The following is a 26,928-nucleotide window of genomic DNA, read 5'->3' as shown; positions in this document are numbered from 1 at the left end:
CTTTTTTGGATATCTTGAGTCGTTGTTACAACCTCCAACACAACATCGGTAGTTAACCATTATATATCTTATTTTTTGACGCATTAAAATCGAAAATACAGAGCTCAAAATGTAGCTGTGACTTTTATCTTGAACTGTCAATACTAAAAATTGCGACCAGTTCTGAAACAAAGCCGATATTCATTAAGTATTCAGATCAAGCAAAAGAGTGTAGCCGAGCGTGTCCGCCATTTTGGATTTGCTTGCCCTAATTACCCAGCATGCACTCAAGAGCGTGAACCGGTCTATTTAACAAATGCTTTGATTTCGCCTTGCTTTGATTTATACCTTTACATTACTCCTTTGAATTGTTTTGCTGCTGTAAATCAGTTAAAGAAAAAGAAGTAATCACGCGCGTTAGCAAACTCCGACGCATAATATCCAGCCGCATGTTGATAATACAAAATGTTATTCCTTTCATTGTTATGATGCAACTGTTCAGTTGCGTGACATCAATCCCCCCTGCCAGGACTTAATTTTACAGAAGTACATGCGCGCGACACCTGCTCGAATTTGCGTCGTCATTGTCATTTGTAACTTTAGTCTGCCTCACCAACCAATATGCCGAGCTATAAACTCACTTACTTTGACATCAGAGGAAGAGGAGAGGTAGTGCGATTGATTTTCAAAGCGGCTGAGGTTGAGTTTGAAGATAAGCGTGTGAAATTTGAAGAGTGGGGAGCTTTGAAAGCTTGTGAGTATGACTAGTTCGCTCGTGTGTTTGCATGATAAAAAAAAAATTTTGCTGCAAGTTGAAAGAGTAACTCGTTTTTAGCTCAGTTCTTATTCTGAATTTTGTTAACCTTATTGTTGTTCAGATAAGCGTTTATTTAATTTTGCAACGTACTTCCAACGTTCCAAATGTACTTTGCGAAATGTCTGAGCAAGGCGTCGCAAAGCGTCGTAAAGCGTAACTCTGACCGCTTAAATTGCCAACAATTTTCTACTAAAATCACAATGATCACCTATTTAAAATTCGCACAAAAATAGACATATTTTTTTGCAGGGCTAATTGTGGTTTCAAGGCCAATATTCATGGTTTAAATTTGAATAAATAAGCCATGCTGTGCTCTTTGTTTAAGTTTAATTTGCATACTAGGCGTCGGATAAAAGTAAGATAAGGAAGGTAGCTGTCATTTACGGAGTCCGCAAAGGGCCATCATCAAACATAATTATTTGACGAGTCATTTGACGAGTTATTTGACGAGTGACGAGTTATTTGACGAGTTATGTGACGAGTTACGGTGTTAGTTATATATATATATATATATATATATAACTGATGAAGGTCTCGGACCGAAAAGTTTTGATTAAACTTTCTTAGACTTTTTATTTGAGTATATGTCTTTCTTAGCTCGAAGTTGTCCGTCCTCGAGTACTACAATATTTTTCTTATATATATATATATATATATATATATTTATGTATGTCACATTTCTGATAAAAAAAAATCTTGTATGATAATTATTTTGTAAATTTTTGCTCCTTGTAGCGACAGAGTTTCCATTTGGTCAGCTACCAGTGCTTGAAGTTGATGGAGTGGTGCTTGCTCAGTCTTTTTCTATTGCAAGATTTTTAGGCAATGAATTTGGTAGGGTTTCATTTCTTTTTCCCCAGTGAGCTATAAGATCAGTATCAACTTAATATCGATTGTCATCATTGTTGAAATAGTTTCTCCCTTGGTGAAGGAGAATTGAATGGAAGCTGAAAAGCTCCACTCAGCAGAACTGTGAGGAAGTTAAGTACTCGTCATTAAAACTGGATCCCAGTGTGCACCCTCCAAGGGCATCCATGCATTTAATGCCTTTATCATCCTTCCTTGAGTATAAGAATCATTTCACACTCCCTCTGTCACTCAATTTCATTTTCCCTTCCTTAAGTCTCCTCCCTCCCTCCCTCCCATCCTCCCTTTTTTTCAACTTCCCTTCCCTTCTTTTCCCAATCTTCCCCTCTCCCCACCTCCCTTCTTTTCCCAATCTTCCCCTCTCCCCACCTCCCTCCTTTTCCCCCTTTTAATTGACCCTCTTTTCTCACCCTACTCCCTTCCGTCCTCTCTTTGCACCCTCCCTCCCTCCCTTTCCTCTCTATTTCATCTGGCTGACACTTCTTTAGTTTTTCCCTTTCCTCTATCCAATTTTTCCCTCTGCTACTCTCGTTTGTTCATTATAGTTTTTGGCTCTTTCGTTCGTTCTTTCCTTTATAAGTTTTGCTTTAACTAACTCTCCCAGGTCTTGCCCCGTTGACCAATTTGGACAAAGCTAAAGCAGACATGATTGTGGATGGTGTTGCTGATTTGACCGAAAAACATGCTTCAGCTTTCTTCGAAAAAGACCCAACTAGAAAGGTAAATAGTTTTTTTTATCGTATTTACAAAGCTATCCGTCGTTCCCCATAATATTTAATATCGTCACTGCGCAGTGCACATAAGATTATTATAAAGAACACAGCGAAAAATTATGAGGCAATGAGAACTCAGAGTTAAATTAAGCGAACTGCCCAAAGTGCGGGAAAAAGCAAAAAGCAAGTCGCGATTATGTCTTCAACTTGCATCTGATTGGCTAACAAGGTGGCGTAAGTTCTATGGACCAATTACTGAGCGAAGTAGAGCAAAACCAGTTCAATCGTATATTAAAAAATAATTCATGCAGTCCAAAAAGTTACCACAATTTGAGCACTTGCGAGTTAATTCAGGCTATCTCTTGTCTTTCAAGAACGTTTGTAAGTCTTGTTCTCTCTGAGTACCAGAGTCAAATTTGGTCAAAATGAACCATGCTAATTAAGGCGGTTCATTTGAAAAATTAGTCGGTATATTGTTACTTCATTTTTTTACTTGAGAAATGACCACAGGGACCTCTTTATAAGTCATGTATATCATTCACTTTATCCACCGTTCGTTCCCTGATTCAGGCTAAGCTGGAAGAGCAAGCGAAAGCTGCTACACCAGGAATTCTCGCTTGCTTTGAGAAACTTCTTAAAGCCAATAAGGAGGGGAAAGGATTCTTTGTTGGTGACAAGGTACGAAGTCACACTCCTCAGTTTAGTCGGTCGGTCGGTCGGTCGGTCGGTCGGTCGGTCGGTCGGTCGGTCGGTCGGTCGGTCGGTCGGTTGGTCGGTCGTTCGGTCGTTCGGTCGTTCGGTCGGTCGTTCGGTCGGTCGGTTGGTCGGTCGTTCGGTCGGTCGGTCGGTCGGTCGTTCGGTCGTTCGGTCGGTCGGTCGGTCGGTTGGTCGGTCGTTCGGTCGGTCGGTCGGTCGGTCGGTCGGTTGGTCGGTCGTTCGGTCGTTCGGTCTGTCTACCTCACTGCCTGTCTGTTTGTCTGTCTGTCTGTCTGTCTATCCGTCTGTCCGTATATCAGTAATTCCGACGGCATTCATTACTTCGTTGATTCGTCCCTTCTTTAAGAGGTTAATTCATTTAATCAATCAATTATAACACTTAATCATGAAGTTCATTGTTATTTGTTGCTTTCGTTCATTTTTTCTTGTGTCTCTTTTGCGTCATCTGTCTACACCTTGTTAAATGCAAGGGTAAATCACACGCTACTCTCGCCTATCTTTTCTGTCACGTAGTCGCTCCTAAAATATGCAATAATCTTCTGTGTTCTATTAGAAATATCGAGTCCTTGAATAGGTTTAAGAAAGCTAATCAGACATTTTTATTTGCCAAAGCTTTTAAATGCTATGTATGTATATTGCTATGTATGTGCGCAATAGAAGTCAATAAGTTATTTTTATTTTCTTTTTTTGTCAATTTATAGCAAACCTATGCAGACATAGTCTTCTTTAACATGATAAATAGCTTATTTGCACAAGGAAAGATGGAGGTTCCAGCATTAGTCAAGGATTTTCCGCTTTTGGTGGCTCATTATGAGCGCGTCATGGCAATCCCGAACATCAAGAAGTGGCTGGAAACACGACCTGAATCAGCGATGTAAAAGGAAAGGTTTAATTTGTGAATGTCTTTGTTACTAAAGCTAAAACGTATCTAGACAAGTGCGTCAACACTCAAATGTTTGTTCGTGCCAATAAAATGAACCTAAAGTCTTTCTTGTCTGGATCCGTACCATCAGGGAATGGGTTGTGTTGAAGGTTTGTTTATTCCTAATAAACATATAACTTCCCCTTACAATGTATATACATAAACCAATAAAAAATTCCGATAAGAGCTAGTAGATATACTCGTCAGCTAGAAAGTGCTATCCTAATGAAGTACATATAATATGACGTGGTGTTAACCACTGATCAAGGAAATTTATAACAATTTAAAGCGAGAATCAGTTATTATAAAATTGTTGGATCATCCGGTTAAAATTTGCAGGTTTAACAGGGGTAAACCAGTCAGCTGCATGAAGTTGTTATAAATAGGTGCCCTTGGCAGCTAAAAAAAATTAGCACTTAAAGGGAAAATAACCATAACAGATGAACCATCAAAATGTAAAAAGTATGTTCAATTTCGATGGATAAAAACTGAGAATTATATATTTAAATTGATTAAGACTCCAAAAGATTTACCAGAACTCTAAAAAGCCGAATATCATTGATCTGTGGAAAGGAAATATTAAGGTTCCAGAGGAGATGGTTAGAGCGCCGGATTGTGTTGTGCGGGAGGTCGAGGATTCGAGCCTCGGCCGGACCAATACTCATGGTCTTAAAATAAGTGAGGAGAATTTGCTACCTTTTTATAATTAAGAAATGGATAGATATTCCAGTCTTCTCGGATAAGGACGAATAAACCGTAGGCCCCGTCCCTTGCAGGGGTAGGAGACGTTAATTCCCCACGCACGAGATTACTGTGTGGTGGATGTCCTCCCCTGGGTGGGATGGGTGGGAATTGGCCCTGAAAAGCCCCTATGGGGAGTGGTCAATTAACCTCAGTGTATGAAGGTATGTATCCTCTGCTGGAGTCTCGCTGTAAACGCATTATGGAGATCCCGAATATCAAAAAGTGGTCGGAGGTGCGACCTGAAAAACTGATATGAGCAAATATCTGCGTGAGCTTGTGCATTCTTCTTACAAACTTGTAGCGAGGGAAATGCTTCAATCTGATAAGTTTAAGTATGAGAATACACCAATTAAAAATGATCTTGACGAGGCCTTTCAGGAAAGAGGGTCGTTTGGGGGCTTATCTGAATCTTAGCTGCGTCAAGAGATATTTTAACTTGTAATTTCTCTTTGCAATTTTCTTAAGTGGTTAGAGGGAAATCCGTCTCGAAGGAAACTCTTTCAAGTGTGACTCACCGTTTATGAAAACTTTCGAGATAGTATGAACATCAGGTCGTCTAATATAATCACCAGCTAAAGAAAAACCAACTCCTTTAAATTTTATTTACCTTTTAGCAATCTCCAACGCGTAATATCCAGCATATAAGAACACAAAATACTCTTTCATTACCTTATTATGATGTAAATGTTCAGTTGTGTGACTTCAATCCTCCGGGCTCAATTATACATTTCGTAATAATTTGGATATATCAACAAAGTTGAAGTGGTAAAAACAGTTTCTTTGGAAACTATTAGCCTTTATACATTTCGTACATGCGCGCGACACCAGCTCGAGGTTTGCATCGTCATTGTCATTTGCAGCTTAAGTCGGGACAGTCTATTTCCCAAACCAATATGCCGAGCTATAAACTCACCTATTTTGACATCAGAGGAAGAGGAGAATCGACACGATTGATTTTCAAAGCGGCTGGGGTGGAGTTTGAAGATAATCGGGTGACATTTGAAGAGTGGGGAGCTTTGAAAGCTTGTGAGTATGACTGTTTGCTCGTGTGTTTGCTTTGTAAAAAAAAATTTGCTGCAAATTAAGAATAACTCGTTTTCAGCTCAGTTCATAGCCTGAATTGTTTAAACGATAGAGTCGTTCAGATAAGCGTTTATTTAATTTTGCAACCCGCCTCTAACGTTCCAAGTCTACTTTGCTATCATGAGGGATTCACTGTCAGCGCAGCGTCGCAAAGCGTGAGTCTGGCCGCTCAAATTGCTCACAATTTTTTCTTCTAAATCACAGGTATGTAGACGCTATGTGATAAATAAAATTTTATTTTTGCAGGGCTATTTTTAGTTTCAGGGCCAATATTCGTGGTTTCATAGTTGATTAAATAAGCTACGCTGTAATCTTTGTCTAAACCTAATTTGCATACTAGGTGTTGTAGAACAAATAGGGTATTGAAGGTAGCTGTCAGTAGTTGTCACTGGAACAAATGGTTTGCTGCAGAAAGTAAACACACTATAGGGGTCAGCTAAATCTTGGAATGTAATAATCCCGACCTAAAAACAAAGAGGACAAAAGGGACGCCCATGCATGCGAGGAAATATTTTACCTTCCAAAAATTTTGCGTTACTTATCGTGTAACCTCGATCAATTCAATTGCTCTAAAGAAAGCAAAAAGCATGTTGAAAGCCTAAATGTAATAACTGTCCTAAATGTAATGAGGTCCTAAATGTAATAAGCCTCCAATGCAATTGTTTAATTCCGCCAGTGCATTGTTCCTATAGCAGACATCCACATTAAGATGTTAAAGTGACAGCTGTTGCACCGAAAAGTCCTCTAACTGAATATTCATGTCACATTGCGGGCTCGCTGATATCAATCCAAGTAGAGAGGTATTGGTCAGCTTTCTTACTGTTTTGACATCTGTCAATTTGATGCCAGAAGTACATCAGTGTAAGGGTTTGTAGCCAATGATTCTCGATCAACGTCTCTGGCAAATTAAAAGACGCTAATTTATATCAGCGAGCCCGCTACATGCCGTAAATACTGTTCAGAGAATTCTTTGGTGTATCAGCTGTCACTTTAACATCTCAATGTAGATGTCCTCTCTAACAACAATGCACTAGCGCTTACGCTAACGATTGCATTTGAGGCTTATTGCACTTAGGACCAAATGTTATTACATTTCAGTCGGACTTCGATTGGGCTAATACTGGAAAAGTCAGCTTTCGAATCTCTTTAATTACGGACCCTTTACGGCGAGCAATTCGCATTGTCAACTTGTTTGATAAAACCGTATTAATTTGTATCTACAATCAATTCATTTGCATGAAAATCTAGCAGACTGTTCGCAAAGGGTAATGAAGTCATATAGCACTATTTTTGACGTTTATTTGTTAAAACTGAATGTTTCTCAGAGTTGAGAATTCCAAACAGAAGTACTTATTGCAGAAAAACCAAAAAACACCGTTTACCGTCCACTAATTTTTTATTTCTTTGTTCCTCAGGTAACTGCGCATGATTATATTTCATATTTTTGATAAAAAAAATTCTGTATGATGATTATTTTGTATACATTTTTTCCTTGCAGCGGCAGAGTTTCCATTCGGCCAGCTACCAGTGCTTGAAGTTGATGGAGTGGTGCTTGCTCAGTCTTTTTCCATTGCAAGATTTGTAGCCAATGAATTTGGTAGGGCTTCATTTCTTTTTCCCCAGTGAGCTTTGAGATCCAGTATCAACAGAACATTTGTTTTTGTCATTATGGTTAAAAAAAAAATAACCCCCTCTGTAAAGAAGATTGAATGGAAGCTAAAAAGTACCGCTCAGCATCATGGCGAGGAAGTAAAGTGTATTAGTCATTAAAACTGAATCGCAATATTAAATATCAAAGGGCAACCATGCATTTTTGAAATGCCTTTATTATCCTTCCTTCAGAGCATGAAACATTTCACACTCCCTCTGTCACTCCATTTCAGTCTCCCTTCCAATAGTCTCATCTCTCTCTTCCTCCCTATCATCCTTCCTCTTTTCCAACCATCCTTCCCCCCCCCCCCCTCCACCCCCACCATCACCTTCCAATCCACCACTCTCCCTACTTCGGTTCCTCCTTTTTACCTCCTTTTAATTCAACCTCTTTCTCACCCTCCCATCTTTCCTTCCGTTCTCTCTTCCCACCATCCCTCCCTCCCTCCCTGCCATCCTTCCTCTTTTCCATTCTTCGTCCTACCCATCATTATCCAATCCTGCACTCACCCTTCCTCTATCCCTCCTTATTCCCCCTTTAATTTACCCACCACCCATTTTCCCATCTGTCCTCCCTTTTCACTCATCCTCCCTCCTTTCCTCCCTACTCCATCTGTTTCTTACTTCTTTTTTTCTTCTCTTTCTCCCATCCTACTTTCCCTCCCCTACTCCTTCATTTGCTCATTATTATACTTTTTGACTCTTTCGTTCGTTCTTTCCTTTAACTAAATCTCCCAGGTCTTGCCCCGTCCACCAATTTGGACAAAGCTAAAGCAGACATGATTGCTGATGGTGTTGCTGATTTGGGTCAAAAACATGCCACAGCTTTCCTTGAAAAAGACCCAGCTAGAAAGGTAAACAGCTCCCAATCGTATTTATAAAGTTATCTGTCATTTCTCATAAATATCTCAGTTCGTCGCTGCACAGTGCGCGTATGATAACTATGAGGAATTTCAGCGCAGTCTTACGTTTAGTATCTCGTACAGCTAAAAGCACAATAGCCTCCACGACCAAACTACCCAAAGCGGGGGAAAACGAAAAAAGCAAGTTCCCGATTTGTCTTCCACCTGCATCTGATTGGCTGACAGGGTGGCGCAAGTTTTTCTGGACCAATTACTGAACGAATTAAAGCAAAACCAATTCAGTCGTGTGTAACCTTCGATACTTGCTCGAAAATCGCTCTAAAACCTAGTTATGCAGTCGAAAATGCAACTGCAATTTAAGCATCATTCCTGAGTTCAAATGTGGCTAAAATGAACCATACCTATTGCAACTCGGTGAAAAAAAGAAAAAAAAAAATTAGACGCTTTGCTGGTACGTCATTTATAACTTGAGAAATAGCCACAGGAACCATCTCATTTAAACGTTATGCACGTCACTTGCTTTATCCCTCATTCATTTTCTGATTCAGGCTAAGCTGGAAGAGGAAGCGAAAGTAGCTACACCAAGATTTCTCACTTACTTTGAGAAACTTCTTAAAGCCAATAATGAGGGGAAAGGATTCTTTGTTGGTGACAAGGTACGACGTCATACTTTTTACTCTGTCTGTGTTTCTGTCCTACTGTCTGTCAGTGATTCATTCACTGATTTATTAAATCAACCCTTTTTTTTAAATTGTTATTTTATTTATTCAACCAATTATAAGATTAATAATATAAGTTAAAAGATTTACAAAATACGTAAAAAAGTTATTTATGTTATTTTTCATACATATACTATTCACAGCTAACCTATGCAGACATCATATTTTTTAACATTACAAATGGCTTACTTGCAAAAGGAAAGATGGAGGTTCCAGCATTAATCAAAGATTTTCCTCTTTTGGCGTCTCATTATGAACGTGTCATGGCGATCCCGAACATCAAGAACTGGCTGGAAACACGACCTGAATCAGCGATGTAAAAGGGATGGTTTGTTAACGCCTGTGTTGCTGAAGCTAAAATGTGTCTAGACAAATGCTTCAACACTGAAAAGTTTGTTTGTGCCAATAAAACGAACCCAAAGTCTCGGGGATCGCGTTTTTGTTTGTATGTGTTCACCTACCCGCTTTTCTTCCCCCTGCGTTTATTTTTTTTACCCAAAATAAGGATAAAGATTAAAGATCCCTAGATGCGCCACTGCTTATGAAGTTATGTTAAAAAAAAAAAAAAAAAAAAAAAAAAAAAAAAAACCGTCGTCTCTTTGCAAAAGTCTAAAGTCAACAAGGCCATTCAGTAAGAGATAACTTTCGTATCTTATCTCCTCACACACTGTCACAGCAATATCCAACATCCAGGGTTCATTTTTATTGACTCACGCAACGACTCTAGAGGTTTCGACTTGTCGTGGACAAAAAATAGCTCCGACGAAGGGCTAACGCTCGAAAGGTCAGCTTTTGTAATCGTTACGGTGGCCAATTTACCAGTTTAACTTTGTTGATATATCCAAAAAATAGCGATAGTTTCGTTTGCTTTGCGATTTGTGCTCGCTAACCAATTGAATCGTCTCTTAAATCTTGCCAAACTGACAAATGCTGCTAATTTTGGTAGCGATCAACTTAAGTTACTTCCGCCAGACAGGAATCATCGAACGTAGTTTGACGATTTCCGGGCAATTGTAAAACACAAAAAATAAACCGTTATTGGGTTACTAAGTTTCAGAATGCAGCTTAAAAAAATTTATATTTGAAAGCTATAAAGTTACCCCATGACCTTTCTGAATTAATTTACGAAATCAAATCAGCATCAATCTGTACATGATAACATACTCGTCAAAATAGAACCGTCTGAAATCTTAGGAAGCAAGGCAGGTGCTGAACTTAATCATACCTTCCGCCAGAACGTATCATGGTTGACGATTTCTGGGCATTTGAAAAACAGAAAAATAGAAATCGTTCTAACGTTACGGTGTCTCGGAATACAGCCGAAAAAAAAAATTCACATTTGGAGTACACGAAGCTGCCCCATGACCGTTCTGAATTAATTTACGAATGATAATTTAGAAAATCAAATTAGCATAGTTGCTTGTACTTGACATACTTGTCAAAAAAGAACCAATTAAATCGTCTCCGTAGAAGCAGCGTGACCTCCAAGCAACTTTGAACTGCTGCACTGACGCTCCGTTGAGTTCACTTGGAGAAACAATTTCGGATTATAAACTTTATTACTTCGATTGACGAGGTCGGGCGGAGATCACTCGACTGTCATTCGCTGCTGCGAGAATGGAATACGAAGACGTCCGAATGACTAGTATGCAATGGGCTAAGGAAAAAGTATGCGAGTAGGAAATATTGAAAGTAGACCACAACACAGCACTTGTTTTAAAAACTTATTCTAAATTAACTAACCTTTAAACGAGGTTTGTTTTCTCGTCTATCTTTAAATTTGAGGTTCAGGAGCTGACTACTAAATGAAAAAGCAGTCTTTCATTGCTAATTTACATCGATCTCTAAGTAAAAGGAAAAAAAAAAAAACACAAAAGGACTACAAAGGGCGAGCTGAAACTTAAAACTGCTATCGTTTGATGTTCTACGTTGCTTGAACAATTAACCATCACAAAAAAACCAATTTTTCCTTAATCGAGCGCACATTGTCGAATTAAACACCCGCTCTTTTAAGTAAGAATTATTTTTCAGTGGTTAGACGACGTATTTTAGAGCCGAAAAACTCTTTGGTCGCAAAAATATGAAGGAAAAGATCGCTCTAAACGTGCTGTCTTCCCGCTTTCATCAATTCATTACGATGACAACGCAATTTTAATTTAAATTTCTAGAACTAAAAGTCAAAACCAAAGCTCGAAGATGAGATAATTTTTACTTTTTGAGGTGAACCTCTACAATCTGGGTTCGTCCTCGGTCAAAAACCTGTGAAGCTCACGAGTGACGTAAAAAACAAAGACAACACAACATTATAAACAATAGCGCCGGGGCGGATCCAGTAATTTTTGCACACCCTCCACACACCCCATATCCCCTCTCACCGGTCGCGGTTGCACGTTAAAATTCCTTGGCCGCTTACCGTTTGCTTGGATTCATAAAAAAGATCAACCAGTTAAAAAGTGATATACGTTCCTGTCGATGTAAGAATTTCAGTTTCAAAGTTGTAAGCGTCAGGTCTGTTAGGGGGGTCCGGACCGCCCGGACCGCCCGGACCCCCCGGACCCTCCCCCTGAATCCGCCACTGTAGCGTACTGCAAAACAATACCTCATGAAACAAAGAAAACCTCGTCAGGTTTTTACACCGAGGATGACCCACAATCTGGCTCTCTCTTCTTTTCGAGATCAAAACCCTGAGAATTTTGTTGCTGTGGAATTTTGAGTCTTAGAAAAGGATTACTGGACTCGGTCAGGGTTAGATACTCAAAAATGCAATTTTGAATCATACGGAAAGATTGCGTGACCTAGCTAAAGTTGATATTACCGTTCGCCGTGATTTAGGGAAAAAAAGGCCCAATACAATTAACATGATTTAAAAGTTTACGCAAATTAAAAATGATGTTCTTTCATTATAAACTGATGTTTCACCCTAAGTTTCAACCAAAAGCTCATGAAAAACATTGCACTGATTACATTATTGCAAGTTGTCTATTTTCGAAAGTCAGTTATAATTATTTATAGCTGATTTTATCTGGTTATTAGGCAAATGTTTGTACTTAAGTTTTGAAGACCCCTTTGGCATATGTTTATAAAAGTATATATTCACATGTCTGTACATTTTTTTCTTTTTTTTTTGTGGCCATAATAATATAATTTTGTCTTTATTAAGTAAACATAATGTGATTAACATGTTTTTTTTTATTGTTAATTTCATTAACTTGTTCCTTACATTTAGTTTTCCACTTCTAATTATTGATTTTTGTTTCCATTTAACTACAAATTTATTCATATATTGATTCATTTATTTATTAACTCATACATTTGTCATCTATCCATCTTTTTAAGTCTATTTATTTTCTATTCAGTACTTTCATTAGCTGGCAGGTCTCCCTTTAATTTGGTCAGATACCATTTCTCGTGACTCCCGATGGAAAAGTGCTTGGTGAGTCTCTAGCAATCATGAACTATGTTTCCAGAATAAGAGGTAGGTCATCGCTAATGTAATTAAACTACTTTTTCTTTATCACCAACAGCAATGTCATTATCTATCACCATCATTTTGACAGAAAAACTGAAATTTTCTTGTGCTTCACCACAATGATTTGTCAACTTATTCTCATTTATCTTTTTATTGAGTGTAACGTATTGTGTATTGCTTCCTTTGTAATGTATTTTTATTATGATTATTTTTTTTTACCATTCTTATTTTTGTAAGTAATATTAACGAAATGTTGTATATTCTCTGTTTGACGGAATATAATTACAAACTATTACAAAAAAATTATCATTTTGTGAGACATTGGGCCACATTTAAGGCTAACATGGAGATTTTGGCAGGCTAAAATGCTAATGCACTCAGGTGATTTTGCGATTGACGTTTTTTGGTCTTTTTTTCAGTTATTATTTGCTCAATGCTTTTCAAAGTCACTGTGATAATAATAGTAATACAGCTTATATTTTTGGGCATAGAAAGTTTTGCCCCCCCCCCCCCCCCTTGGAGTCATATTAGCCCTCACCTGGCAGGTTGGTGTAAAATGATTCTGATCAGGTCATGGTCAAACATAAACGTGAACTCTCTTGTTTTATAACATAACCAAAGTAAAGCGCGCGCTCTGATTGGTCAATTCAGCGTCCTCCATTTGCCCATGGGTGTACGCTGCTGACGTGAGCAAATGCAAAGACTATTTTTCCGCGCACGCTTGTTTTTTCTGGTCACGTAAGATTTGTTAAATAAAAGGGAACTCCTTAGCTACAATGTATCAATGTTATTTTATAAAACAAATGGTAAACACCACGGCGTACACTATTGAGTTATGGATGCACTTGGGAGGTTCGCTAAGCACTCAAGAAGCTAGAGTCGCTCTCGGCTATCGCCTCGAGCGACTCTTACGCTTCTTTCGTGCTTAGCAACCTCCCGCGTGCATCCATAACTCAATAGTGTACGCTGTGGTGTTTAACATTTGTTAATTATTGCATTTAGGTTTAAGCCCAACAGAAAGTTTTGATGAGGCAATTGCTGATATGATTGTGGGTGGAGTGGATGATTTTTTCAACTCCTTAGTAAAGGCTTATAAGGAAGATGATGAAGCTAAAAAGGTACCTAAGAAACAGACCTCTATGAATACTTCTCTTCAGATCTCTTCTGTTTTCCACCATCTCCAGATATTTCTTGCCCATTCTTGTTTCATTTGCTGCCTGCCTCCCATTGTCTTGTTATCAGCACTCTCCTTTCCTTTTTTAGTTTGGATATATCAACAAAGTTGAAATGGTAAATTTGCCACCATAACGATTACAAAAGCTGACGTTTCGAGCGTTAGCCCTTCGTCGAAGCGAATAGAAGAATTGAGGGTTGTGTGTGCTTTTTAAAGGTAGAAAATGGAGCTTTTAGTCTCGCTGAATAACTTCTCCACTACCTTTTAGTAATATTCTGCTTCCTTACTTGGTGTTATCAGCTTCCAATGTATCCCTTCCTTCTTTCTTTTCTCCTTTTTAGTCCCTCTCTAGCTCCCACCCTCTTCCACCTCTGTTCTAGTTCTTCTTTCCCTCTCATCCCTCCCCACCCACTTCCCTTTCTTCCTCCTTTCCCTTACTTCCCCTTTCCCTTTTCATTTTCTCATTTCCTACACCCTTCTCTCCCATGCAACATCTTCCTCATCAAGCAACTCTCTCGTTTCCATTCCTTCTTCCCTTCCCTTTCCATACCTTCCCCTCTTTATTTTTCTCCCATCCTTTCTCTTCCTATTTGTGCTATACTAATTCTTTTGTTTTAAATTACCCTATCTCCCTTGTCGCCATTCGCCAACTCTCTCCATATTTCATTTGACCACCTATTCAGTTATCAATAATTTTAGCCAATTCCTTCACTTCGGTTTTTTTCCCCTTTTTTTGGTCAAAAATCATTTTGCAGATGGAGCTGATGAAAGAATTCTTTGAAGAAACCCTCCTAACCGACTGTCAAAATATGAAAATCTTCTGAGAGCCAACAAAGAAGGCAAGGGTTTTTTTTTGTTGATGGTAAGGTAAGAATTTGTGGATGAAAACAATCATTAGATATTAACATATACAAACTTTGTTTCCTGCACAAGAACCTGCATTTAAGGCTTGCATGACATTTCCTAGTGTTATTTTTTCATATCTTCTTTTTCGGCCTATCACAATCAATTCAGATTCCTATTTGTGGAATAAATTATTTTAAAGCCTCTTGCTGTCACACTATTCAAATAACGAGTCAGTAAATGTGTCAGTAAAGAGCACTCTGTTTAATACAAATAGGTTTGAAATTTCTGGTTTTTGACGTAACCTGATTGCAGCCGAATGAATGTTAATGTAAGGCTAATACAGATTTATTTCATAATATTTGTTCACAGCTCACTTACGCTGACATAATTTTCTTTGACCTGAAGAACCTTTTTGGAAATTAAAAGGTGAACCGAACGACCCGAAGGCACTCGAAACGTTCCCATTGTTGGCTGCCCATTACAAACGCGTGCTAGATGTGCTTTTGTTTTAAAGGGCAACATTGTTTTAAATGATGACTTGATATCATGATGGAGGGCGGACGTGTGATTCTGAGCTCCTGAGTTATTGGACTTGTACTCCTCTTGTGTCTTGTTCATACCTCGAGGAAAGATAAACATGACTACTCTTTTACCAATGAGTACTTTGGCCTACGTTTCCCGCACTCTACGTCGGTTAAAGTGGCAAACCGGGATTCGAGACTCTGTACAAAATGGCGGGCACACGTGCATGTCACTATTAGAGCGAAACGAGCAAACGTTACTACAGCCTATTATGCCAATTCAACCTCGACTTTTAGACCTGTTATACAACTAGTACTGTTACATGATGTTGAACTTAACCCTGGACCAGCAAACAGCTCTATTAGAAACAAGTCTGAAAAGTCAAATGGCATTGTGAAGATTGCACATCTTAACGTTCGCTCGCTCAAATGCCGTGAGCATTTCGTTCTTGTAAAGGAAACGGTACTGGAAAATAAGTTTGACATATTTACCGTATCTGAAACATGGCTCAACAGTTCAGTTACGGATTTGGAGATAGAAATTCCTGGCTATGTTATCTACCGTATCGACCGACAGGCGAAGATTGGCGGTGGAGTATGTGCTTATGTCTCACGAAATTACAGGACGGAGTACTTGAGCGATATATCTCTTATCACGGCCTCTGGCTTTCACCAACTGTGGCTAAAAATCCACGTCAGGAACATGAAGTCTTCCATTGTCTGTACAACCTATAGACCACCGCACACATCGTTATCTTGTTTCGATTCAGATCTCACAGAGAACTTTATTTATGCCTCGTCGTTCAATGTTCCAATTTATCTATTGGGAGATTTGAATTGCAGACTTGAGAATAGCAACGATCCTGGAGCTAATGCCCTTGTTAATTTCTGCCGTTCCTATAACTTGTCAATACTGATCAACACACCAAAACGAGTTACAGAGACTTCGAAATCAATTCTAGATGTTATCCTTGCATCGGACACACTGAAGACAAGTTCAAACGGCTACGGTTATGGAAAGCTCGATTAGCGACCATGACTTGCTTTGTGTCACCTTAGAATTGAAGAAGGCGCGCTCCAAATCCGTCTATATTACAACCAGAAGTTTTAAATACTACAGTCCTGTTGATTTTAGCAACGACGTATCACTGACACCATGGTCCATAGTTGATGTTTTCGACGATGTCGAGGACAAACTTTATGCACTTGATTCGCTATTTACTGAGATACTCGACCGCCATGCTCCAGTTAAAACCTTTAAAGCACGCTGTAAACCAAATCCATGCGTAACAGACAACATCCGCGGATTGATGAAGACCAGGGATGATTGGCGTAAGAAAGCAAAGAAAACAAATGATCCGCTATGTTGGACTGCCTACAGATATTTCAGACAAGAAGTAAAGAGGGAAATCAGAATTGCTGAACAGGAATTTGTTGCCGAACAAATCCAGAGGAATCCAAATAACACCAATAATATCTGGAAAGCAATTCGCCAGTGCATCCCCAGTAAATCTACATCTCAGCGAACATACAGTAAGAGCGAAAAGCTGTTGCAGACGAATTTAATCAGTTTTTCGTCTCTGTTGGTCAGAGCACTGTTGACAAAATTACGTCCCTCGGTAATGAATGCAACCTAACACTTACTCAGAATTATTTTGTACCGAGACAATACGCTCTCTCTGACCAGTTCACACTGAGTACCATTGATTATAAACAAATAGAACGTATAATAGCAGCGATGCCTTCAAACAAGGCCCCAGGGATAGACAAAATCCCGATTCGTGTCATCAAGGATTGTCTTAATCCAATTGTTCACCCAATAACGTCTATTGTTAATGCATCCTTTCAAAACTGTGTTTTTCCATCAAAGTGGAAAACAGCTGTGGTTACACCAATCGCAAAAGAGGGCGACCAGGAACAGGCAAACAACAATAGACCCATCTCACTTATACCAGTCGTATCAAAAGTTTGCGAAAGGGTAGTACATAATCAGTTCACCTCGTATCTGCAATCGAATGACACCCTATCAAAGAGCCAAATCGTTAACAAGAGATGGCATTCGTGCGAAACGTCTGTGATTGAAACAACTGACACAATTCTTAACGCCATTGACAAAAAGAAGTTAACGGCAGTTGTTCTATTACATTTGAGCAAAGCCTTCGATAGCGTCAATCACGACACGTTAATTTTAAAATTGCAAGATGTCGGAATTTCCAGTGACGCTCTCCAATGGTTTCGTAGTTACCTAAGCAACAGGACACAAATAGTACGAATCCATTCAACGCTATCTGAGCCTTTGTCTGTGACGAACGGCGTCCCTCAAGGAAGTATCTTAGGCCCACTACTATTTAGCATATATACGAACGATCTTCCATCGATCCCACAGAAATGCAGCACTCAGAGTTATGTAGATGATACGAAACTCATCACTTCCTTCGAACTTAAAGACAACCTGGATGCAATTGCTGATTTGGAAGACGACTTGTTTAAAATAGGAGAATGGTGTTCCAACAATCAATTGTAACTTAACCCTGGAAAAACCAAGCTGATGATATTTGGCAGCAGGCAGATGCGTGCAAAATTGCAATTTCGCTCCCCTTCCTTTATGGGTGAGGACATCGTCCCCGCAGACACCGCCAAAGACCTTGGTGTGATTTTGGATTCTAATTTAACTTACGATGAACACATAATTAAGACCACTTCCTCGTGCATGTCCCGCCTCGGCCAAATAAGCCGTGTCAAGCATGTTTTCGACAAACGTACATTTTTGATGATTATTGATTCCTTAGTTTTCAGCAGGTTATTTTATTGTTCCAATGTTTGGTCATTTTGCCTCAATATGTAACAAGTTAACAAGTTACAGGCGGTGCAGAACTTCGCATGCCGCATTGTTAGCGGTGCGCGTAAATTTGACCACGTTACACCAATTCGCAAGGAACTGAATTGGCTTTCAGTTCAAAGCCAGCTTTATACCGGAACGCTACTATGGCCTTTAGATGCATGACTGGTCAGGCCCCAGAATACCTCTCATCAAAATTCATAAAGCGAGCCGAGGTTAGTCGACGTAGCACCAGAAATTCGCAAGTTTTGCAAATTCCATTCTTTAGAACAGATAGCGGTCAGAGAACATTTTTCTATAGAACTGTAAACTTATGGAATTCTTTGGATAATTCCTTTAAACTGTGCAACTCCGTTAATGATTTTAAAAAACGTTTAAGGACCAAATTACTCAAAGAGTTGTAATTTTATATATATATATTTGTATACTTTTATTTTTCTTTTAGAACACTCAGATTTTAAAACATCTTTAATTGTAAATAGGATTTTTTAATTGTAATAGGATTATTTTTATAACATTGTCTTTGAAAAGCCCCCTTGGTGAAAGTCAATAAAGTATGTATGTATGTATGTATGTATGTATGTATGTATGTATGTATGTATGTGCCAGAAATAAAGAAATGGGTCGAGAAACGCCCAAAAACAGAGCGTGAAATGTTTTGTGATTCCGACCTACAGTGGATGAGTGGATGAGCAGGTGTGTGAGTGAGTGAGTGAGTGAGTGAGTGAGTGAGCGAGTGATTGAGTGAGTGAGTGATTGAGTGATTGAGTGAGTGAGTGAGTGAGTGAGTGAGCGAGTGATTGAGTGAGTGAGTGAGTGAGTGAGTGAGTGAGCGAGTGAGTGGGTGAGTGAGTGAGTGAGTGAGTGAGTGAGTGAGCAAGTAAGTGAAAGGGCAAGCGAGTGAGTAGGTAGGTTGTTTTTGGCTGATTTCTATTGACTCAAGTTAAAGAGTCTTATAGCGACTTGCACCGTCTCATTTCCTCACCGACAAAAGAAGGCCTTTAAAACGTTGTTTGATTTAAGAATATCTTCAATGCTCTTTAACATTCTTGGTGTGGCGGCCCCATGAGCCCAGTTTTCGCTTCCTCAATAAACTTAGCCTGCCAATAGTATAGAGAGAGACACCATTAACTATGATGGCAATCATTTGTTTTGTTTTGTTTTGTTTTTTTTCGGTTTTATTTTTGTTTTGTTTTTTGTTTTCTCTTGTAAGCCTTGAAATGCACAGAAATAAAAGTGTAAACTCACCTTATTCATTGGCTACATATCTTTAAATAGAGATAAACGGGGCTAGAATTTCTCCATCAAAGTCAAGCACTGGCAGGTGATCAAACGGAAATTTTCAACAAAAATTTACTTTAACAGAGAACAGCTAACAGACCATTTGGAACATATTGGGCTCTAATAGGAACCTATAGAACTGTTTACAGCACAATTAACAGTGATCATCTTCTAGCTCATGTTAATCTAGGCTAAAATCCATCAGTCCAGCTACACGTTCGCTGTGCATACGTCGAGTATGCTAATTTACAACCAAGTTCACAACCCCCCTAAAAAAGATAAAAAAAAAAAACAAATAAACAAACAAAGCAAATCACAAGACTATTTCAATACCTTATTTACCAAAGAACTAATTAGAAAGTACAATATATTGGCACCTAGCCACTCACACTTCGACGGGAGATGTCCTCCAGAGCGTAGACAAAAGTCAAAAGAATTTCGTTTGATTAACTCTTGCTCTTGGGTTCTACAAGAACAAATAAGGTTTATAATTGGGGGGGGGGGGGGGGGGGAGGAGGGACGAGGGGCATTTGGGTACATAGTAAATCAGAAATCGTAAAACCGAGAAAAGAAACCCATTCGAAACCTTTTTCGTCTTCTAGGTCGTAGGGGACTTCTGGGTCGAATAAAAACCCAAGAGTAAAATTCAGCATTTGGTCCGCCATGTTACAAATTGGCAGATGGCGTGACAACTTCAATTCCATGTTCTATACTCTGATAAAGCACGCCCTTTCAACCAATGACAGCACGCGTTATATCTGAACTTTATTATAAATAAAATTAAAGCTTAGAGGACTGGCCATCAGACTATACCAAAAATTTTGAAAAAAAAAATTAACTGTTGAATTTTTCACGACTTCTACATCCGAGCGCCCGAATCACCTTTTAAGAAGAGGCTGTCCACCTCAGAACGGATAAGGCAAATTTTGGACCTTCACTGATTTCCCTTATTTTTTTATTTTTACTGTGAAAGTCGATACTTCTATCCCATGAACAAATATTGCGTTTATTTTGAATCAGTCTGTTTTTTTCATTTTTTACGAGATATTTTTCAAGGTGACCTCAAAGGCACCCAGTTTCCCGCCCTCCCCCCCTCCGACCTCCATAATTTAGCTACAAAAGTCGAACGCTGCTGAAGCCGTAGTTTCAACCCTAACGAGCTTTCTATTTTAAATGTCTAAGATCAATCCCCTGTCACTACGTTAACGGTCAAATGATTACACTGTTTATATTTTTCACTGAGTTACAAATTTTTCAAAATACTTATCTCGAGCACTGAAATTTGTGATGCGTGAGGTACATGTGGTTGAAAGCTAATTTCTCTTATGTGGGACCTGATGTAGAGTCAAATCTATTATAGCGTATAAGCAGTTACACCTAATAAGAAAATTATGGAATAAAACTTTTGGGCACTCCTCATGACGCGCCGCACAGAGCTTTGCAAATTTCACAAATATTCGCCATTTTGATCGAAATCAAAGATAACGCAATCCGACCAACAGGTAAATTTGGGATCTGAGAACTTGTTCCAAATCATAAAATAAAACTGAAGAGCGGATTTTTATACTGAAAAATACATATCATGCGACTTTTTCACCGTTAAGTTGAAAACATTGGTGTTCTAAAGAAAGACCTGTGTTTATAGTTAATAAATTATGCAAATTAGCATTACTTAAAATTCTGTCCATAAATTTTTTTTCTACGATGTTCTTAAATACAAAGAGCTGTCTATTTTAACTGAAGAGTATATTATTCCACACTTCTAAGGCAAGGTATTTTTTGAGTTTACGACCATTTTCATCTCTCACGAAGCGCCGATTAAGTAAATCAGCTGTGTTTGTTTTGCGCGCTTATCGCCAACTAATTCAGTTATCATCAACCACAGAGAGGTGGACATCGAAGATCTTACCAGTAATATTTTCTTAACCTCTCTTCATTAGCAAGAGATGTTTTTTTTTTTTCGGCAAGACGCAACAGAGCTCGTTTTTCTAACAGCTTCTTTTATCCTATGCCGCATTATTTTTCCTTCTTCGAAACTTTGTTTACTTCGCTGTAATTCAATAAAAATCCGTTGGGATCTACACCAGTTCTCGCGTAACATTTACTGACTTAACTGCGCAAGCATTCATGCTGTAAAGTTTGTTTATCGGAAAGATGTCTCCCGAACCCTTAAATTGTTCTCTTTACGAAATAGTACAGACTCCGTGTGGGTCTAGTAGGGTAGAAACGAAGCACGTTTTGTTCTCCGACTGCAACGCAGATATATCCGTCCATTTAGTTAGCTGCCACTTATCCAAATGCAGCGCTATTACGGAAGCCGAACTAATCATGGGAAGAACGGGAATACAACATTTGTCGAGAACTCAACTCGTAGGTATGACAATCTTCCCGAGGCACCGACACTCACTAGGAAGATTCTGGAGGAGTCCAAGATCCTGCCAATACCCCGCCCACACCGGGAAAACTACAAGTGTGTCGGGCACCTACGTTGTAAACTTCTAAATGGCCGAACAATTTAAACTTATATTTGGCGTAATCGCTGCTGTTGGATCACGTAAGTACCATAAGCCTTAACTTGTGGTTCGCTAGTTCTATTTTCCAGCCCTGCACTCCTACATGTCTACCCTTACTATACACTACTCCTAAAAGTTTCTGTTATTGTTGCTCACATTTCAACTTTCCCGTAGCTCATACTAAACTGCCGAATAAATTCCTTCCTTTTTCTAAATATTTTTGGTTTTCTTTGTTTTCTTTTTGTTTTTTTGTTTTCTTTTCGTTTTTAGTCTTATTTTTTTCAGATACAATGAAATATATGAAGTTCATATATTTTGAAATGCGGTATTAGATACGTATGATGTACGATCCTCGCAGTAGATAGCGCTATGCAAGCAATAGCGAAAATTAGACCTGAAAAAAATCAGGCCTGTACGGGATTCGAACCACTGACCTCTGCGACACTAGTGCAGCGCTCTACCAATTGAGCTAACAAGCCAACTGGAAGCAGGCCGTTAAGTTGATTCGTAATAAACCCGTGAAAGTGATAAATCAGATACAATGAATTATATGAAGTTCATATATTTCATTGTATATTCATAGCGCTATCTACTGCGAGGATCGTGCATCATACGTTTTTTGTTTTTGTTTTTTTTTGTTTTAATACTGGCCTGCGTAGCTGGCAACTTAGTGAGCGGCAATATTCTGGAGCGGTGGATCGGGTGTGTAAATTTCTTCCCATTCCTCTCGCGTCGACGCACCTTACCGCTCAAGAATACCCTTCCTTTAAACAGATACACAAGGACGTCAGCTGGTCAGGCCTGTAATATTATACATTACGATCGCGAGTTATTAATCGTTTGCACTAATCTATAGCTGTCTGCACCACTTGCCGGAAGAAGCATGCTGAACGATTGTTGAGTTCAAGATGGCGGGGTTCTGTCGAAGGTTCACATGACCAAAAGGGAGCAGTTTCTGAAAGGTTTGTTGGATCTATTTATTGTCCCTTAGATTCCGTACTTTTCTCACTATGTATTTAGCTTGCGCATGCCCCATCAACCATGTACACTAGGCAAGGAACTCAGAAAAATAATGTGTTAGTAGCTATGGAATAAACTTAATATGAAAACAACACTGCTGGATAAGAGATCAAACCCTTCTTTTTTTCACAAATTAACCCCTACATATGCCTTTCCGTTTTACTGAGTCTTTCAATAAAAAGAGGCATAATAGCTGATAAAGCATGTTCAGAAATGCTCGTTTACCTTTCCCGTTGTTAGTGAGACTGTCTTATCTCTCAGACTAGCCAGATCGGATGCGAAAGCTACTATACAAGCACATTCAGCCGAAATGGAGACCACTCCATTCCGTCATTTTCTCACTCCAAAACCTTGCTCTAGTCCCGGCTGGGGTCCAGAGAGTGCTCAAGCAACCTCTCTTCAGAGCACCGACACAGAGATTCTCAGCACTTACAATGGAGCGAGGGACAAAGTTGCCAGCACTATTACTTGCTCGCGACTACCACTAACTTCACAACTGGACTCATGGGACGAAAGCACTGCAGCATAACGACAATACTGCATCCACAAAGCGGCTGAATACTGCATGCTGGTGTGCGTAGTGATAGCCCCAAACGACGGTAAGCGGCTTTTCATGCCTTGGTATCTCCAGGTAAAGAAAAGAATGATAAAGCTGTAGCCGATGACGTGCTGAAAGCTTTGATGACCGCTTACAAGAATTCTGAAGCCAAAAGCACCAAAACGCAAATTCTAAGCCTTTATGCTTATAAATATTCGATTAGCACGTTAAAGAAACTTCACTCACCATACGATAAGTTGTCAACTCGTCAGATACAAAGAGCGCGGTGTCAGGCAAAAACAATAGGTCCTGGAAGAGTACCTGAGAAGAAAAAATATCATCGTGTGCGCATTGATATGAGTAAAGTGGACCATTTTATCGAGTTCATTAATCGTCCATATTTTTACCAGGACGTGTCCTACGGAACTAGGTCGCTGTAGTTAGACAGTGGTGACACCATTGAGATGCCGAACGTCGTGCGTTCAGTGACGCGCTCTACAAGGATTAGCCAGTATATGCAATTCTGTCAGGAGGAGACGTTTGAACCTCTAGGTCGCTCCACTTTATTCAAGACTCTTGAAGTCAGAGAAACCTCACAGAGAAAGTCATTGCAAGGCCTCGACAACACTGCTGCCGATTTTTTTAGTTGGCTTCCATAAAATTGAAATGATTGTCGACGACTTAGAGAAAGGGGTAATGAAAAGGCAATGGGGCGCTGAAGTCAAAGAAAGGCTGAAGAAAGCAAAACGCTACTTGAAGATTGATTTTCGCGTTCATTGTAATCCAGAGGAGGCTGTATGTCCTGATCATTGCCGTAAGCTTGCTCTTAGCGATGAACAAGATCTCGACTTCTACGAAAATTGTTCCCACCAACCCACAGAAAACTGTAAGGAGTGTCAAAATCTGCGGAATGTCCTTGATGAAGTCGAAGACAAAGTTCGAGGACCGTCTTGGAGGCCTTACAGCAGCGAGCAACGAGATGATCTCCTCTATGACTTCAAGCTGGCAATAACCGACATTTTGCAGTGGAAGGCTCACATTGTTCGCTCCATAAACCAGGAAGCAGCAAAGTAAGATCAGCTGAAGATGATAAGCACCAGTCAAGACTGTGCATTAGTCATAATGGACTGGGCAATGAAATTTATCCAGCTTAGATTTCGTGAGAAGCAGTCCGATTGGTTCGGCAAGAGAGGAATGAGTTGGCACATCTCGACAGTGATCACAAGGGATCCAAACCACAAAGGAAAACTAGAACTGCAGTCCTATGCCCATCTGGTTGACACATGTCAGCAGGATTGGTTCGCCGTGTGTTCCATCATACACTAAAAGAAAATTAAAACCGAGAAGCCCCACATCACTCGAGTTTACCTAAGGTCCCATGAAACTGGCTCTTATCATAATAATTCTCTCATTGCCGCAGCAAGAGACATCGGTCAGCGGGCAGGTATTGAAGTCTTTCGGTATGACTTTTCAGAGCCACAGTATGGCAAGGATGTGTATGATCGTATCCTGTGCCCAATGAAAATATGCATCCGACGTTTCTGCAACGAAGGACACGACATTCTAACAGCGGGAGACATGAGAAAGGCGCTCTCTGAGAGACCAGTGAAAGGTACATCCGCGTGTGTATGTGAAGTTGACGAGTCTAAGAGAACTTTAGAAGTGAACAAGATAGATGGTTTTAGCAAGCTACACAACATCCAGTTTGGGGAAAAAAGTATACGTGCGTGAAGGTCGTACGGAAAAGGGCGTGGCAAGGAGATTTCTTACGACCAGCTAGTTTCAAATGACCAAGGGGACACCGCATTCGTTGTAAGTAAGGAGTTCTTCCCTTTTCACAATGCACGTGTGTATGAATACACAGTTCCTGGAACAGAGGGTTCAAATGAAGACGATGATTTGAACGATTCAAAGATGGACATGTTTGAATGTTCGGAGCCTTGATGCGTGAAGAGTTTCCAAACGTTTTCAGAGCTGGAGTTACATTTGAACGTAGGAGACCATTGTGTGAAGGACGAAAGGCTGTCAGAAACAGTATATGATAAGCTCCGTAGAGATTGGGCAGAGAGGCTTACTACATCAGTCAGCATCACTGACGAACCACAGTGCGAAGCTAGTACCCACCAGGTTGTACATGACTCAATGCCCCCAGTAAACACTGTCAGTATGGGTTGGGCCCTACCCAAATCACGAGCAGGATCCACTAGATTCAGTTGCAAAGTTAAGAATTATTTAACAGCAAAGTTTGTTCAAGGCGAACAATCAGGGCTAAAAGCTGACCCTCAGCAAGTTTCAAATAATATGCGAAAGGCAAGAGACGAGCAGAACAATAGGTTGCTTGACCGAGACGAGTGGCTTACCGAGAGCCAAGTGCAGGAGTTTTTCTCTCGCCTTACAGCAAACAGAAAAAGGCAACAAACACCCTCAGAAATCGAGCAAAATCCGAAGGAACTGTCCCTAGAGGAAGAGGAAGCTGATCGTAATGTAGCAATGCTCAAAGATCGTAATGTAGCAATGCTCAAAGAAATCTTGTCGTTTTTTGAAGTACCATTTAAATCAAGAGACAGGAAAAAAGACCTTATTGAGCATCTTATGTCATTTATACAGGAATGCCAATGCTTTAATTCAACTATATCAGAAGCTGCATAGCCCAGGAAAGCAAATGATGGTGCCTGTGGAGTGAGTTTGTTTTAGATCAATAGGCACAGCCTCAAAGTAACCTAATAAACAGTTGGACTCAGCGAATTAACGTACTCACTTCTGAGAAAATTCGCGAAAATCTCTCAGAATTTGTCGTTATTAAGTTTGTGGCGATGTTAAAAACTCGCAAAAATTAAAAGAGAAAAGAGAAAGGAAAAAATACTACCCTGACCGTGGGAGATGTTAGTAGCATTTACGCGTAAATATAGGTTTGTGATTTTCTTAATTTCGAGAAGTTAATGATATGTGAATTTTGCAGGAGTTTATTAAAATTCCAGTTTGAATCATATGTATTATTTTTCAATTTCTCCTGGCAGGATTCTCCTACTCTCTATGGTTCAATCATATTGCATATCTTCGGGATTCGCGTTTGGTTCGACGACAAGACAAACCTCTGAAACTAGATGTTGCGTGACCAGGCGTAACTGACTCAGTCACGTTGAAAAATTAAACATGTAAAATTCACCTCTTCAACAAATACCGTTTTGAAATGATGAATATATGAATACAGTAGAGAGGAACTGCGGAACGAGAAGACGTTCATCGCAATTATAGACAAAAATTTTAATTTGCGAAAATAAACCTGAAAAATTCATGCTTGAACGTGTTTCGAACGCTTGACTTTTGCGACACCGCCGGTTCAGCGCTCTAACCATTAGGCTAACAAACCAACTGTGATGCCATTCTACAAATGACGATGAACAACTTGCTAACCAGTTAAAAAAGAAAACTTTAGCAAATAGCTGGGAGAAATGGTCAAATCTGGCAAATTGGCCACAATCATAACCACGAGTGAAATGAACAACTTCTCGAACAACAAATTCCGTTGGCACGTCGTTGATAACTGAAAACAAAGGCTAGCGCTCTTGAACATTAAGTAAGTTTCTCAAGTCCAAATGGGATACAACAGTAACTTTTCCACTTCTATAGAAACTATTGTTTGCATGGTCAAA

General features: G+C 39.5%; 3 protein-coding genes and 2 pseudogenes across 4 annotated transcripts; all 5 read left to right on the top strand.

Moving 5' to 3' along the window:
* Positions 1-518: 518 nt before the first annotated feature.
* On the top strand, positions 519-4,080 carry LOC111342431 (glutathione S-transferase 1). The gene is made up of 5 exons (XM_022949507.2): positions 519-733; positions 1,532-1,630; positions 2,268-2,383; positions 2,947-3,054; positions 3,795-4,080. The coding sequence occupies exons 1-5, from the start codon at positions 601-603 to the stop codon at positions 3,969-3,971; spliced, it is 633 nt and encodes a 210-aa protein (XP_022805242.2). The 5' UTR covers positions 519-600; the 3' UTR covers positions 3,972-4,080.
* Positions 4,081-4,906: 826 nt separating this feature from the next.
* LOC111342434 (putative glutathione S-transferase 5) lies at positions 4,907-9,500 on the top strand. Its single transcript, XM_022949513.2, has 5 exons — positions 4,907-5,785; positions 7,341-7,439; positions 8,231-8,346; positions 8,904-9,011; positions 9,218-9,500. Exons 1-5 carry the CDS (start codon positions 5,572-5,574, stop codon positions 9,392-9,394), a joined length of 714 nt encoding a protein of 237 aa, XP_022805248.2. The 5' UTR covers positions 4,907-5,571; the 3' UTR covers positions 9,395-9,500.
* Positions 9,501-9,633: 133 nt separating this feature from the next.
* Positions 9,634-18,569, top strand: LOC111342440 (uncharacterized). Of its 2 annotated transcripts, none has more exons than XM_088748169.1 (4): positions 9,634-12,549; positions 13,546-13,661; positions 14,473-14,556; positions 14,933-18,569. In XM_088748169.1, exons 1-3 carry the CDS (start codon positions 12,525-12,527, stop codon positions 14,539-14,541), a joined length of 210 nt encoding a protein of 69 aa, XP_088604295.1. In that variant the 5' UTR covers positions 9,634-12,524; the 3' UTR covers positions 14,542-14,556; positions 14,933-18,569. The 2 variants fall into 2 exon arrangements, with proteins under 2 accessions (XP_088604295.1, XP_088604296.1); XM_088748170.1 differs by having other exon boundaries at positions 14,473-14,584.
* Positions 18,570-22,651: 4,082 nt separating this feature from the next.
* On the top strand, positions 22,652-24,349 carry LOC148740099 (uncharacterized; annotated as a pseudogene).
* A 359-nt stretch (positions 24,350-24,708) lies between these two features.
* On the top strand, positions 24,709-25,924 carry LOC148740098 (uncharacterized; annotated as a pseudogene).
* Positions 25,925-26,928: the final 1,004 nt, after the last annotated feature.

Source organism: Stylophora pistillata, chromosome 2 (genome assembly GCF_964205215.1).
Source record: "Stylophora pistillata chromosome 2, jaStyPist1.2, whole genome shotgun sequence".
Lineage (NCBI taxonomy): Eukaryota > Metazoa > Cnidaria > Anthozoa > Scleractinia > Pocilloporidae > Stylophora > Stylophora pistillata.
This window is presented reverse-complemented; position numbering and strand designations above follow the sequence as displayed.

What these genes read in the sequence shown, in the direction of transcription:
- LOC111342431 (XM_022949507.2), top strand. Translation starts at nt 601, where the DNA reads ATGCCGAGCTATAAACTCACTTACTTTGACATCAGAGGAAGAGGAGAG. An exon ending in ATTTTTAGGCAATGAATTTG is followed by an intron (nt 1,631 to 2,267) that starts GTAGGGTTTCAT and finishes TAACTCTCCCAG; the next exon opens with GTCTTGCCCCGTTGACCAAT. An exon ending in GATTCTTTGTTGGTGACAAG is followed by an intron (nt 3,055 to 3,794) that starts GTACGAAGTCAC and finishes GTCAATTTATAG; the next exon opens with CAAACCTATGCAGACATAGT.
- LOC111342434 (XM_022949513.2), top strand. Translation starts at nt 5,572, where the DNA reads ATGCGCGCGACACCAGCTCGAGGTTTGCATCGTCATTGTCATTTGCAG. An exon ending in GTGGGGAGCTTTGAAAGCTT is followed by an intron (nt 5,786 to 7,340) that starts GTGAGTATGACT and finishes TTTTCCTTGCAG; the next exon opens with CGGCAGAGTTTCCATTCGGC. An exon ending in ATTTGTAGCCAATGAATTTG is followed by an intron (nt 7,440 to 8,230) that starts GTAGGGCTTCAT and finishes TAAATCTCCCAG; the next exon opens with GTCTTGCCCCGTCCACCAAT.
- LOC111342440 (XM_088748169.1), top strand. Translation starts at nt 12,525, where the DNA reads ATGAACTATGTTTCCAGAATAAGAG. An exon ending in CTATGTTTCCAGAATAAGAG is followed by an intron (nt 12,550 to 13,545) that starts GTAGGTCATCGC and finishes TATTGCATTTAG; the next exon opens with GTTTAAGCCCAACAGAAAGT. An exon ending in AAGATGATGAAGCTAAAAAG is followed by an intron (nt 13,662 to 14,472) that starts GTACCTAAGAAA and finishes ATCATTTTGCAG; the next exon opens with ATGGAGCTGATGAAAGAATT.